The following is a 12,595-nucleotide window of genomic DNA, read 5'->3' as shown; positions in this document are numbered from 1 at the left end:
TGCAGCAGTGATTGGCTGTAGGATGCCAGTAGGGGGACATAATGTATTTCATCTTGCAAGAACTAGATAGTGTATTGTGCATAATAAAAACATTTCATTGGACCCAGATGTGCCCTGAGACTGGCTGTAATTTAAGTGCCTTGTTTATCCAATAAACACAACATTCCTTTTCTTAATTCTGAATATAATACGTTTTATAATGGGAAGTGTATTTTAGCATTAACATTCAGTATAATGTCGCTTGGGAATGGGCAGTTATATGCTTCCCCTTTTTTCTGTTTCTCCATATTAGACACCTATCTATCTGAATTTCTGTAGGGGAAAGTAGCAGGCAGTAACTCTTCCAAAACTTTCTCCTTGTCCCTATATATTAGGAATTTGTCTAGTGCTACCAATCCCTATTTCATTAGGGGAAAGAAGAGCAATCGATACTTTCCCCTTGTCTCATATATTAGTGGTCTATTTAGTGCTACCAATCCCTATTTATGTAGGGGATATGAAAGCAGAACAGTCAGTAACCCTTACAACACTTTCCCCAAGTTTCTGTCCCTATATATTAGGTACCTATCTAGTGCTTCCAATTCCTATTGGAAATGAAAGCAGAGCCAGTAGTAACCTTTGTATCAGTTCCCATCTATATTTTCTCTCCCACCCTTGCCTCCCTATCCCTGCTGTTGTAACTCAATACAACTGACCTCAAACAGTCAAAACATTGGGTCACTTATAAAGAAACTCCTCTACATCCCTTATCCATCAATTTTCCATGTCTAATATATATTTAGACTCTCATTCCTCTCCTCTTTGCTCTTGGTGCACTCAGATGTACGCCACACAAGCCAGGCCTTCCTACGTTATATAGAGGCCAGAGACACACTGCATCTTATGTGTAACATAGGGATCAGCCATGAGGGTCACAAAGAACATACAGAGGGTTATTTATTAAAGGTCGAGTTGATTTTTACCAGAAAAATTTAAGTTTTTGAGGATATTTTTTAGTCGAAACTCTAATTTTTGGGTTAAAAAGATTCAGGTATCAAGATATACCTGAAGATCAGAGTATTTTAAAAAAATAAATAAATAAAATTTAATAGCTTGATTCCTAAAATACTGCAGCTAAAACCTGTGAAGGTCAATGGCAGAGGTCCCTTCAACCATCTGAAGAAGATATTTGTAACCTTCATGATATTCGGGTTTATTTCAGTGGGTTTTGCTCATAAACTCAATAAATTCGAGAGATTTAAGTTTTTCTCCAGAAACTCGATTCATTTGAGTTTTGGGTTTTTTCACCCAGAATTCATTGAATCAAGATTTTTCCATTCATGTGTTTTCTTAAATCAGAAAACACTTGAGTTGTGAGATATAAAAAAACCTCACAAACCCAAATGTATCCAAACACTGTGTGTTAAATAATGTTGGTAATAAGTAATAATGCATCAAATAGTAAACAGGGACTTGGAAAAGAAGAGGCCTGGATATTTAATTGTGCTAAAGATGAGTTGGTATTGCTGCCATTAAATAACCTACCTGATAGACACCTACCTGGCGGCCTGGGGCTTTATAACATTTGGTAAGTGTACTAAATTTGTGGTGTCACTGCTGCTATTTTGAATGGATTAATGCAACCAAAATTCACTTTACTTTCTTTGTCTGGGGCTTTGGAGGAAACTGGAGCAAAGGACAATCAATATCTGACACTTAGAGGTGCAATGCATCACATGTATCCCTGCAGTGACATATAAGCTTTCAGTGAAAAGGTTGCATATCTCATCAGTCACTCAGGAGATGGGGTACCTTGGGGCAGAAACCATAGGTGAGCAAGGAGATAGGGTGCCATAAGATAGACAGCCATAAGTCAGGAAGGGGATGTGGTACCTTGAGCAGAAAGTCATTGGTCAGAAAGGAGATAGAGTACTGTGGGGAAGAAAGCCATAGGGCAGGAAGGTGATGGGGTACATTGGGGCAGAAAAAGACATCAGTAAGTAGATGAGGTTCCTTTGGGTAAAACAGCATAGGTCAGCAAGGTGGTGTACATTGGGTCAGAATCCATGGGTCACAGGGTACATTGGGACAGAAAGTCATAGGTTCCATTGGACTTGGGAAAGAATTGTCGGGGGGAGAAGAGTTTTCTATTTACAACATGGGACTAAACTGGATCCGTAAACTCCCAGCACTTCCTTGCATCCTTAGTTTAGCCGAAAGCCTTTAGGCAAGAATGAATTCTGCTACTTATTTGTAGTCCTTAAACCCATCCCAACCAATCCCGAGGCAGTAAAGGAGTTAATGGAAAAAAAAACAGCAATGGATGAATGTATTCCAGTCCTGGTTTTACCTGCCTGTGTGACCCCCCTCCCCAGCCCAGCCCAGTAGCTCTGCAATAGCAGCTTCAGTTTGCAGCTCAGTTGTATAAAGTCCCCTGGTCCCCCAGCCTGTATGCAGTGATGCTGATCAGGGTTGGGATGTGGGAGACTGGAGCCCAGGATTTAATTAGACCCTGTGTGTTACTGTCCCTTCCCAGCCTGTTACTGTGCTTGCTGCTCTCTCTGCCTGTCAGGAGTCTGCTGTGAAGCATCTGGGATTGTTGTACAGAGTGTGGATCTGCTGTGCCTTCCCCTCAGTCTGTGCTGAAAGCACATCTCGCCTGGGTGCCACATTCCTCTCCTACCTACCAGGATGGAGCCTCTTGACACAGAGTTGTGCTATGACCCAGACCCCAGCATTGTGCAACCATCCTGCAACGGACAGACACCCCCTGGGCACAGGACACTGTCACCAACCCAGCAAATGGACCACGAGCAGCAGATGAAGATCAGTGAGAGCGGCCAGTTCAGTGATGTGGTGGAGAACAGAGGTGAGTGACTTTCAGCAACTTACAAACTGTGCTGCTCAGGGTAGGGTACCCCCACAAAACAGGAGAAGATTGGGGTGGATTTGGACCAATTCCTGACCTGTTAGGAAAAAGTTCACTCCACTATTTCTAAAAGTCGGGGAAATTATGTGAGTTGTTCTTCATCTGTAGTAAATGGGGATCCTTCTTATTGATGGTTTGGGGGGGCTCAATGCAAATACCATATGTGAGGCCTGTAATTTATAATCCAAACTACAGCTCGCTATCTCCTACCCCAAACACAGTCTTGTCTTACTATATACACTATCCCATATTAACATTTTCTGCCCAATATCATATTGCCCTACTATACACACTATTCCCATAGCTTTTTCCCCCTGATATCATCTTGTCTTAATATAAACAGCTTTAGTCCATCCTCCTTACGTCACCTTGCCTTACTATACACACTCTCCCACAATTACAGGTCCTTCCCATGACGCATCTTGTTTTACAAAACATACTATCCCGCAGTTTCAATCTCCTCCCTTGCTACTATACCTTACTGTACTTTACTCACATCCCTCATATATAGCCCCTTCCTAAATACCATCTCTACTTAATAAAAACACTATTCCACTGCTTCAGCCCAGACTCCTAAAGTTATCTTGCCTTACTATACACAGCCTCTTCCTCAACACTATATTCCCTTACTATACACACTATCCCAGAGTGCATTTATAGCAGGGACCCCCCTGACAAACACATGTAAGTAAATAAGAACCCCTTAATCCAAGCGCACATCACAGGATGGGAGTTGTGCTACCATTAAGTACAAGCAATCCCATCTCACAGATTGCACGGAGGCTCCCTGAAAGACACATTACTCTTCCCCCAGGCTCAGTACAATGTGATCTTTCAATGGAAATTAGATATTGACAACACTCAGATGAAAGGATTGGGGGTCTAAATCAATCTTATTGCTGACGGTAATTACATTGGGAGACATGGGGTCCCGGTAGAGTTGTTCCTTGGGGTAAAACATGTTCTGAGTGATTAATTGCACTACAAGCAATTAACTGAGGATTTTCCTTTAATAATAATGAATCAGTAATGACACAGCACCATTGAATGGGAGATCAGAACCCATGTCCTTAATTGCACTGAATTTTGAGCTTGCTCACTTTGGATTTGATTGCAAGATCTGTGGAACAGCAACCATTAATATGCTTGTGTTCATTGTGTAAATCAGCATGTTTTGAGTTGTTTTGTTCTGTGACTTTAGCTATAAACTAACACTGGAGTGCCGGGCTGAGATTTTCACTGGCACTATTAGTGATTACAGTTTGGGCACATCCAATATGTTGGCTATAGACCTTGGGCACCAGCATTTACGGCTGCTACGATACTTTAAGAGCAGGATGAATAATTGAAATGGGAGAGTAGGAACAGCAGAGCATAAAATCAAAGCAAAGCTTTAAATGGCACAGACAAAAGGGAAGCAGGCTCAGCCGTATCCCATGGAAGGTCCAAGCTCCTCCATTCATTTACTTTACATGAATATATACCCAGAGTGGGGGGCAAATAAGGAGGGAGAGCGAAATAATCATAGTAGTGTAAACAGACACCAACATACTCATTATACACAGCAAGATTGCATACAAGATACATAGGACCAAGAGACTGATCAGTATATGAAAGATAGATAGTGGATACATAGCTAAAAAGATAGTTCAACAGATAATTCAACAGATAAATAAATAGATTGAAATGACAACGATATAGACTGATTAATAATAAATTAACCGATTGCGTAGATGATTGCTGATAAAAACATAGAGAGATTGATGGGTAGATAGGCAGATAGCCAGACTAACAGATGATAGATAGATTATAAAGATATTATATAGATGATTGATAGACATACATTAATATATTTATAAATATACTGTATATATATATATATATATATATATATATATATATATATAATTAATGATAGATATAAATAGATAAATTATATATTGAGATGAGAAAGACAATATAGATATATGATAAGAAGGATATAGATAATTGACGATAGAGATATAAATAGGTAGGTAGATAAATAGTGAACAGAAAGAGAAATCAGAAAGATGGACAGACAGACAGACAGACAGATAGATAAATTGATAGATAGATAGATAATAAATTGTCATAACATGCTCAGGTAAAATAAATTAACACACCAAATACAAACAATCCCACATTCATTGCTGTTTTGGTCCATACTAGGACCTTGTTGTTTTTTTTTTTGTTGCATTTTGTGTCTATCTATCTATCTGTCTATCTGATATGATCTCTCTTTCTCTCTCTCACAGCCGCACTATGAATCATATTGGTATATTAAATATAATTTGGACGTGTGGGGTTATTATAGGGTCACAGTATAGCAATAGGACATACAAGGCATATGACGCACACGGTATATACACAGGCTGATATATTTTTACTGTATTGTGATACAATAGCAGATGCTGGAAATAATTATTCTCCCAATTTACTTGTACATAAATACTGTTACTAACCAATAACAAAGAATTAAGTTCTCACGTGAGATTCTGTAGCTTTGTCTCACTGAATTTTATTTTAATATTTGACATAATATTTCATTAGCCCAAGGAGGATAGTGATAATTAGGATATTTATTTGTAGCAATGCAAATGGGCTATACAATCCCCAACCAGAGAATAATATACAATGAGCAGATGACAAAGAAAAGCTCCTTTTTTTAACCGCTTAACTAATCATTTCCTTTTTAGAAAAAAATTGGTAAGGCTACCTTTAACTTGCGAGTACTTTCTCTGTCATAAACCAATTAAGGGCGACAGTCATACCTTTCTAGTACATTATCAATAAATATTGTTTCCTGCTAATTGGGTCTAGTGTACTGTGTACAAATCACTTTTTGCTAAAAATAGTTATTGTTTGCAAGCGGAGAGATTCAGACGCACTCGCAACCCAGGGATTACGAGGAGCTTTACACTGGATTACAATGAGAGAACAAAGCGGAATTAAAACCATATCCCCCCCCTTTATCAAATATCAGGACGGCAAGATTCAGGTTCAAGGCTGTATAACAGATTGATTGAACCTGACTATCCTTGCAGGGCTAGTTCCTCATTAAAGAGGTTCACATAGAGGTGCCTACCTTCAAACCCACAATTGTGGATGACCTGAGGGTAGCAATGTACACAATGTGTGAATAAAGAAATCTCAGGGTGCCCACAGATGTATCTTTTTTTGGGAAGGTGGAAGGAATGGGAGGGAGAGATGGTGTCAGACATAGGAACTGTACCTGTGGGACGCTGTGCATATTAAGGAGGTTGGAGGGGAGATGGTATTAAGAAAAAGGGTTTTACATGTGGGTTGTGTATAGTAAGCTCAGGGGTGTCAGGGGCCTGACCATCATGGCTTTGTCAGTTCTATGGCTCCTGAGCTGTGTAAATCTGATACATACGTTTGATATCAGAGAAACACAGGAATAGAATGTGGCAGACATACTGTGGGCACAGATGCAGAGAGGCGGCGGAAATAGAGATTCTATTTTGGGCTTCCTTCTGTTCTTTAAAAATACATCAGATGGTAATATCTATTTATCCTTTACTGCACAGGCTCAGGGGGTGGGTATTATTGGTTGGAATTGTGCTGTTTAGGATGCACTGCAACAGGGCGGTCTGTGATATAGCCACATTTATATCGGTTATTAGGACATGGTGTTTAAGCTTTTAGGGTAAGGGTTTCTGTATTATAGAGACTCTTGGAAATGCACTAATAAGTGATATGTTACTAATTACATGAAATGTAGCAGAATTGTGTCTTTTCCTGGAAAATATTGGTTTTCCAACCTCGATCTACCTATAGTACACAGTAGGTACTATATACATATAATATCTCTGCTGTGATTTACAACTATAACGCACACAAGCCATTAATAACCTGTGAAATACATTATTCAAAAGAGTGCATAAATATATATAGTTACAGAACTCCTCAGTGACTCCTAATATCCTAAAATTTACAGTAGGGATTTCATTATCCCAGGGGCGATCCTGGCCCTGAGGCAGCAGCAGTTGCTACCACCCCCCCTCCCCTCCCCTTTTTGCACCTTAGGGGGTCCAGGGGGGTCCACAAGGGTGGCAGAGAGGGCCAGTACGCTTGCACAGAGAGCCTAATTGCGCTCTCTGTGCTAGAAGAGCCGAATTTCCGGTTTTCAAACCGGAAATTCGGCTCTTAATGTACCAGGAACGGCATTTTTGCCACCCCTGGTACATAGTGGGGCGCTGCCGTCTGAGGCGACAGCCTCAACTCGCCTCATTGGCGAAGCGCCCCTGCATTATCCTTTTATAATACATGAGTGATGCTCAGAGATCCCTGTATAACTCAGCCTGTAGCCTTGTGCCTTTATATGGTCACAGAACTTTAATATCCTTATAATTTGCACTATGACAATACAGGATCATACATAAACTCTTAAATACATAAACTCTTTTTATGTGACTGACTGAAACAGGTTTCTACAGATGGAATTTGTAGCTTTAGCTAACGTTACAGGTACTTGTACACTAAGGGACATATTTATTAACATTGGAGACATTGGATCTAATCTAATCGCTAATTGGTTGCTATGGACAACATAACCAATGATGTTTGCCTCGAGTTATTACGTATGCCCCTAAATGTCTATAGCATATGTCTTTATTACCCTACACTTAAAGTAGGGATGTGCAATGTACAGCCCCACAGTTGTTTCTGAGCTATAACTCTCAACATCCCCTTACAGTCAAAACTAGTAGTAGTTCAATAAATGCAATGCTAAGCAACTTCCATCTGTCACTTGCTATTTCTTCCACTGTTTGTCTTGATTATATATACCATTGAACAATGTAACAGTAGTCAGCTTTCCTCCAACCAAGACTTCCCACAATGCTTTGCATGTTCTGTGATTAACACACTAGTGAAGAAGGAGAATACCTACAGTGTTCAAGGTCTTGTGGGACATTAGAGTCTTGGCTGGAAGAGAGCAGACTACTGCTTTTTTTTTACTGCTACATTGTTTGTTTCTTGTGAAACATTGAGGAGGTAATGTTGAACAGATTAAGAACATCATTGTTTGTTATCTGTAACAATTTTCCCTTTGTTTCTCTGCTACTATTCTCTTCAGGTTTGCTTGAAAGCAGCACCAGACTCAAACCTCATGAAGCACAGAACTATCGGAAAAAGGCCTTGTGGGTCTCTTGGCTTTCCATTGCCATCACATTGATTCTGGCAATAGCGGCTTTCAGTGAGTATTTAGTTCTCAGCTGAACTTCACTGTGTCTGTATTGGGTTATACCAGATACTCTAAGTATCATTTATTTCATTTATTATAATGGATAATTTACCCCTACTGTAAATTATAAGGATATTAGAAGTCACTGAGGGGCTCTGTGACCATATAAAGGCACAAGGCTGCAGGCTGAGTTACACAGGGAACTCTGAGTATCACTCATGTATTATAAGGGATAGTATACAACCTACTGTAAATTATAAGGACATTATAAGTCAAGGAGGAGTTCTGTGACCATATAAAGGCACAAGGCTGCAGGCTGAGTTATACAGGGAACTCTGTGACTAACTCATGTATTATAAAGGATAATGTACCTGTACTGTAAATTATTAGGACATTAGAAGTCGCTGAGGGGTTATGTGATCCCAAAAAGGCACAAGGCACAAGGCTGAGTTATACATTGAACTCTGAGTATCACTCATGTATTATAAGCAATAATGTAGCCCCTACTGTAAATTATAAGGACATTAGAGGTCACTGAGGAGTTCTGTGACCATATAAAGGCACAAGGCTGCAGGCTGAGTTATACAGGGAACTCTGAGTATCATTCATGTATTATAAGTAATAATGCAGCCCCTACTGTAAATTATAAGGATATTAGAAGTCGCTGAGGGGTTCTGTGCTCATATAAAGGCACATGGCTGCAGACTCACTTATGCATTATAAGAGATAATAAAAGGCCAATGTAAAATCTAAGGACATTATAAGTCACTGAGGTGTTCTATGACCATAAAAAGGCACAAGGCTGCAGGCCGAGTTCGACAGGGAACTCTGAGTATCACTCATGTATTATAAGGGATAATATTGCCCCTGTTGTAAATCATAAGCATATTAAAGGTCACTGAGTACCATCCTTTAAATTTTAAAGTGGACCAAACCTGTATTCAGCATTTTGTGTGCTTCAAATTAACTGGGCTCGTTTAATGGCTACAGAATTCTGAAGTCTGGTATCAGGGAAATTTAACTTACTGTGGGAATTGTAACCATGGGCTGAACATTTATATTTCATGTTCTTCATCGATCGACAGTGGCTCATGTATCATATAGGCATCTGTCTAAAAAAGACAAAAACATTGTTTAGATGCTTGCTTTGATTATTTCAAGCTAACCACTGATTGGATGCTATTGGCTCACACAGCAAACTGATATGGTGCCATTATGCTTAAGCTGGCCATAGATGTTAAGATTTTTAGAAGATCTTTTCTTTATCGTTAGACCAAGCTTATCTTGAAACGATTGTTTAAATGTACGATTTGTCCATCAACTGAAAAGAACATTTCAAGCGATGTTCTCTAGTTGATGCCAAGAAAACGGAGGGTAGCTGCCTGCTTGGCCCTGCAAATATAGATAAAATTCACTGTGACCGATGAAAATTTTTTAACCTGGTTGATCAATGTTCTGACAGATGTCTGACGAAAAAATTGTTCGTTCGATTCCCACTAACCTCATGATAATTTGACGGATTGGTTGGATTGCACTAAAATCGGTCGTTTACCAAAGAAAAATCTTTGCGTCTATGGGGACCTTAAGTGTCATGGGAAGAACAAACCAATGGCTAACAGAATGGTGGATAGGGACAGCTGAACAGAAGGGAAAAGAAAAAGTACAAGAACAGATAGGGTAAGCAATACAAGAAGAAGACAAAAAAACCCCCACCAGCTTGAAACAGGAGTGTTAGACACAAGGCAATAGCAAAAAAGAGTTAAGTACAAAATAATAAAACATGTTATAACATGACATATAATAACATAAGAATTAAAAATGAAAGTATTCCCTGTTCCACATGCAAATAACTTTTTCTAATCATAATTATGTTTATGGCTGGTACAACTGCATCTGATTATTAAAATATTCATTTAATGGAAAATAAAGTTAATATACCCTATGGGACAGAATGGATTTATAGTTGTTCCTAGTATGAGGATTGATGTCTTCAGTAATGCCCTTTTCATTCATTTGCAGTACAGTACAAGCCATATAATTATATGATGCTTTTTATTCCCCTATTGAACTACAGCTCCCATGACCCTCTGCACTCACATGTGCTAGTAGTTCATCACAAGGCAGAGAGCTGCAGGCTGAATTTCTCTAGATTAGGAAAACATCCCATCAAATTGGCACTTGTTTAGCAGATAATCCTGTTCTCCCAGTAGAAGTAATCAGATTTCTGCTATTATTCCTTGTACGTGCAATTACCCTCTGTGTTGAAAAATAAATAGTAATTAATTAAAACAGGAGCAGGCGGTGTGCTTGATGTCACTCAACTAGAGAGATAACAGTGAGCAGTGCAATCCGCAGTGTAGTCTCTGCAGAAAATTCCGTGTCAGCTCCCCAGAGGGATTTGCTGGATCTGTCTGTCTATTCTCTGCAAAGTGCTGCATACATTACAGGCAGCAGCGCAATATAGGAAACAAGGCAGTCGTCTAGTCAGCTGCAAAGAACCATACACATTGGTATAGCTAGCTGCAGACCTGTAGCCCTCCTGCTGGTACTGAAGTTCCACAGCTGTCAGCGGTTGCTGGGAGAGAGTTGTAGCTGAAGAACAGCAGGAGGGTCACAGCTCATAAATCCTTAAAAAATGCCAAGTTACTTAGAGTGCTTCCATCTAGAACACACTTTAAAGGGGAAACTTTTCATATGCTGGAGGTGTCAAATTTGGGCACTACAGAGCAAAATTTCAATAATTACAAATACATAAAAATAACGATACATTATAATAAAAATTAAAAAACAAGTTGAATTTTCCGTTAAGAAGAGCTTAGATTAGTCACAGAGGCAGGCTGGTGCTGGGGGCTGTTCTACTGTTGCTCCGCCTGACAAGGGTAATATATGGAAATAAGAAACATTTCTTTGTTGGAAATGATTTTTGCCCTGGGAACAGTGGTGCTAAGGCATGAAGGAACAGGCTTTACCAAATAGTGCCGAATTAATCACACAGGTTTCTGCCCCTCTTGGAACTGAGATTACTTGGGTGCAACAAATGAATTCCATCACTGACTTTATTGTAATTTTATTTCATAATGCACAGAAATTCAAGTGGTAGGCTTAGAGCTCTTATGATACATACTCAACTGTATGAAAGAGGAGAATAATTAATGTGGATATGCAGAAAAACATGGTGTCCCATGGCTGATTGTCACGTTCCTCTGCCTCTATTATTCCATCTTTTATTCTATCCCCAGCTTTCTTCAGTCTACTAATTACCCCTTGCTGTCCCTGCCATCCCACATTGCTTATCTCTCTTACTCATTTTACTAATTGCCCCTTGCTGTTCCTGCCAATCTATCCATGCTGACGTCTATTATTAGGCATGGTAGAAATGGCATTTCATTTATTTTGTGCTTGTCCTAAAAACATAATTTTGTTGCATGCATCATGTTGCATGCTTGTCTATAGTTCCCCTAACCCCCCCCCCCCCATGGTCATTAACATGGCCAGTAGCTGGCATTGCCTTTACTGAAACTTACTGAGAATTCAAATGGGTCACGCATTGGGAAAATATCAGAATGTAGAATCTAAACAATTGCCCATATAATGAAAATTTGGCATCAGTGAGGATCACTCGGGGACCCTGTCTGCACTGAGTCTCCCTAGGAGTACTCATATAAGGACTAATAAGTCTAATTGCCCTGGTATAACATACTATACCTGTTATTTCAGGAACTAGCTCAACAATCAATAGTCCTGTGGTTTTTTCAGACTGTACACTGACATTTTCAGGAATTGGACTCTTTCTCTCTCTGTGCCGACTGCTCTTCCATTGATTCCACAATTACCTGTTCCTCTAAAGCCCTATGGGCCTTGGCATATGAGCAAAGCTTTTCCAAACCATACTCTATCCTCTATCACACTACCCTATCTCCCCATATTTCTGCCCAAACCCTTCAAAACCACTCTAGATCATGTAATTCACATTACCTGGAACAGCCAGCTATGAAAACAGTTGGCTGGAATATCCACGGGGCTAGGACTGATAAAAAGGTGTCCTTCTCAGCATGTCCGTATGATATAGGGCCTGTGTGATCTTATCTTTGCTCATGAAACCTAATGATAGCATTATTAGTGCATGCCTGGAAAGCTAATTACCAGAATTTTTTTAAAGCAGATATAAATCCAAAAATACAATTTCACCCAATGAAAGAAAATATAATTATAAACACATTTCCAGCATGCTTTCATTAAATGTTTTCAGTGATCTTAAAGTTATTTGTAAGTGTAATTTTTACTGTATGCCTGGTTCTATCTCTTGAAGCAATGTAGCAGAAGGATACTGATCAACAGACCAGGAAAATAACTGACTTCGGTTACATTGTTTTAGGAGACTCTTCTGGCTCTTTAAATGGCAGCAAGACTGATGGTGATATCCCTTACATCTTGTAACTGTCCGGCTCTTATTATTCTCT

The 12,595-nt window shown here is 39.5% G+C and overlaps 1 protein-coding gene across 1 annotated transcript in view; it reads left to right on the top strand.

Annotated features, from left to right (window-relative positions):
- The first annotated feature begins 2,461 nt into the window (after positions 1 to 2,461).
- The window catches only part of tmem163.L (transmembrane protein 163 L homeolog), a 42,194-nt gene continuing 32,060 nt past the window's right edge, over positions 2,462 to 12,595 (top strand). The window contains 2 exon segments of the mRNA NM_001092814.1: positions 2,462 to 2,848; positions 8,028 to 8,147. Of these exon segments, the coding sequence (NP_001086283.1) occupies positions 2,671 to 2,848; positions 8,028 to 8,147 (298 nt within the window). The 5' untranslated portion in view covers positions 2,462 to 2,670.

This window comes from Xenopus laevis, chromosome 9_10L (genome assembly GCF_017654675.1).
Source record: "Xenopus laevis strain J_2021 chromosome 9_10L, Xenopus_laevis_v10.1, whole genome shotgun sequence".
Lineage (NCBI taxonomy): Eukaryota > Metazoa > Chordata > Amphibia > Anura > Pipidae > Xenopus > Xenopus laevis.
The sequence above is the reverse complement of the archived record's forward strand: the minus strand, read 5'-3'. Positions and strand labels throughout refer to the sequence as shown.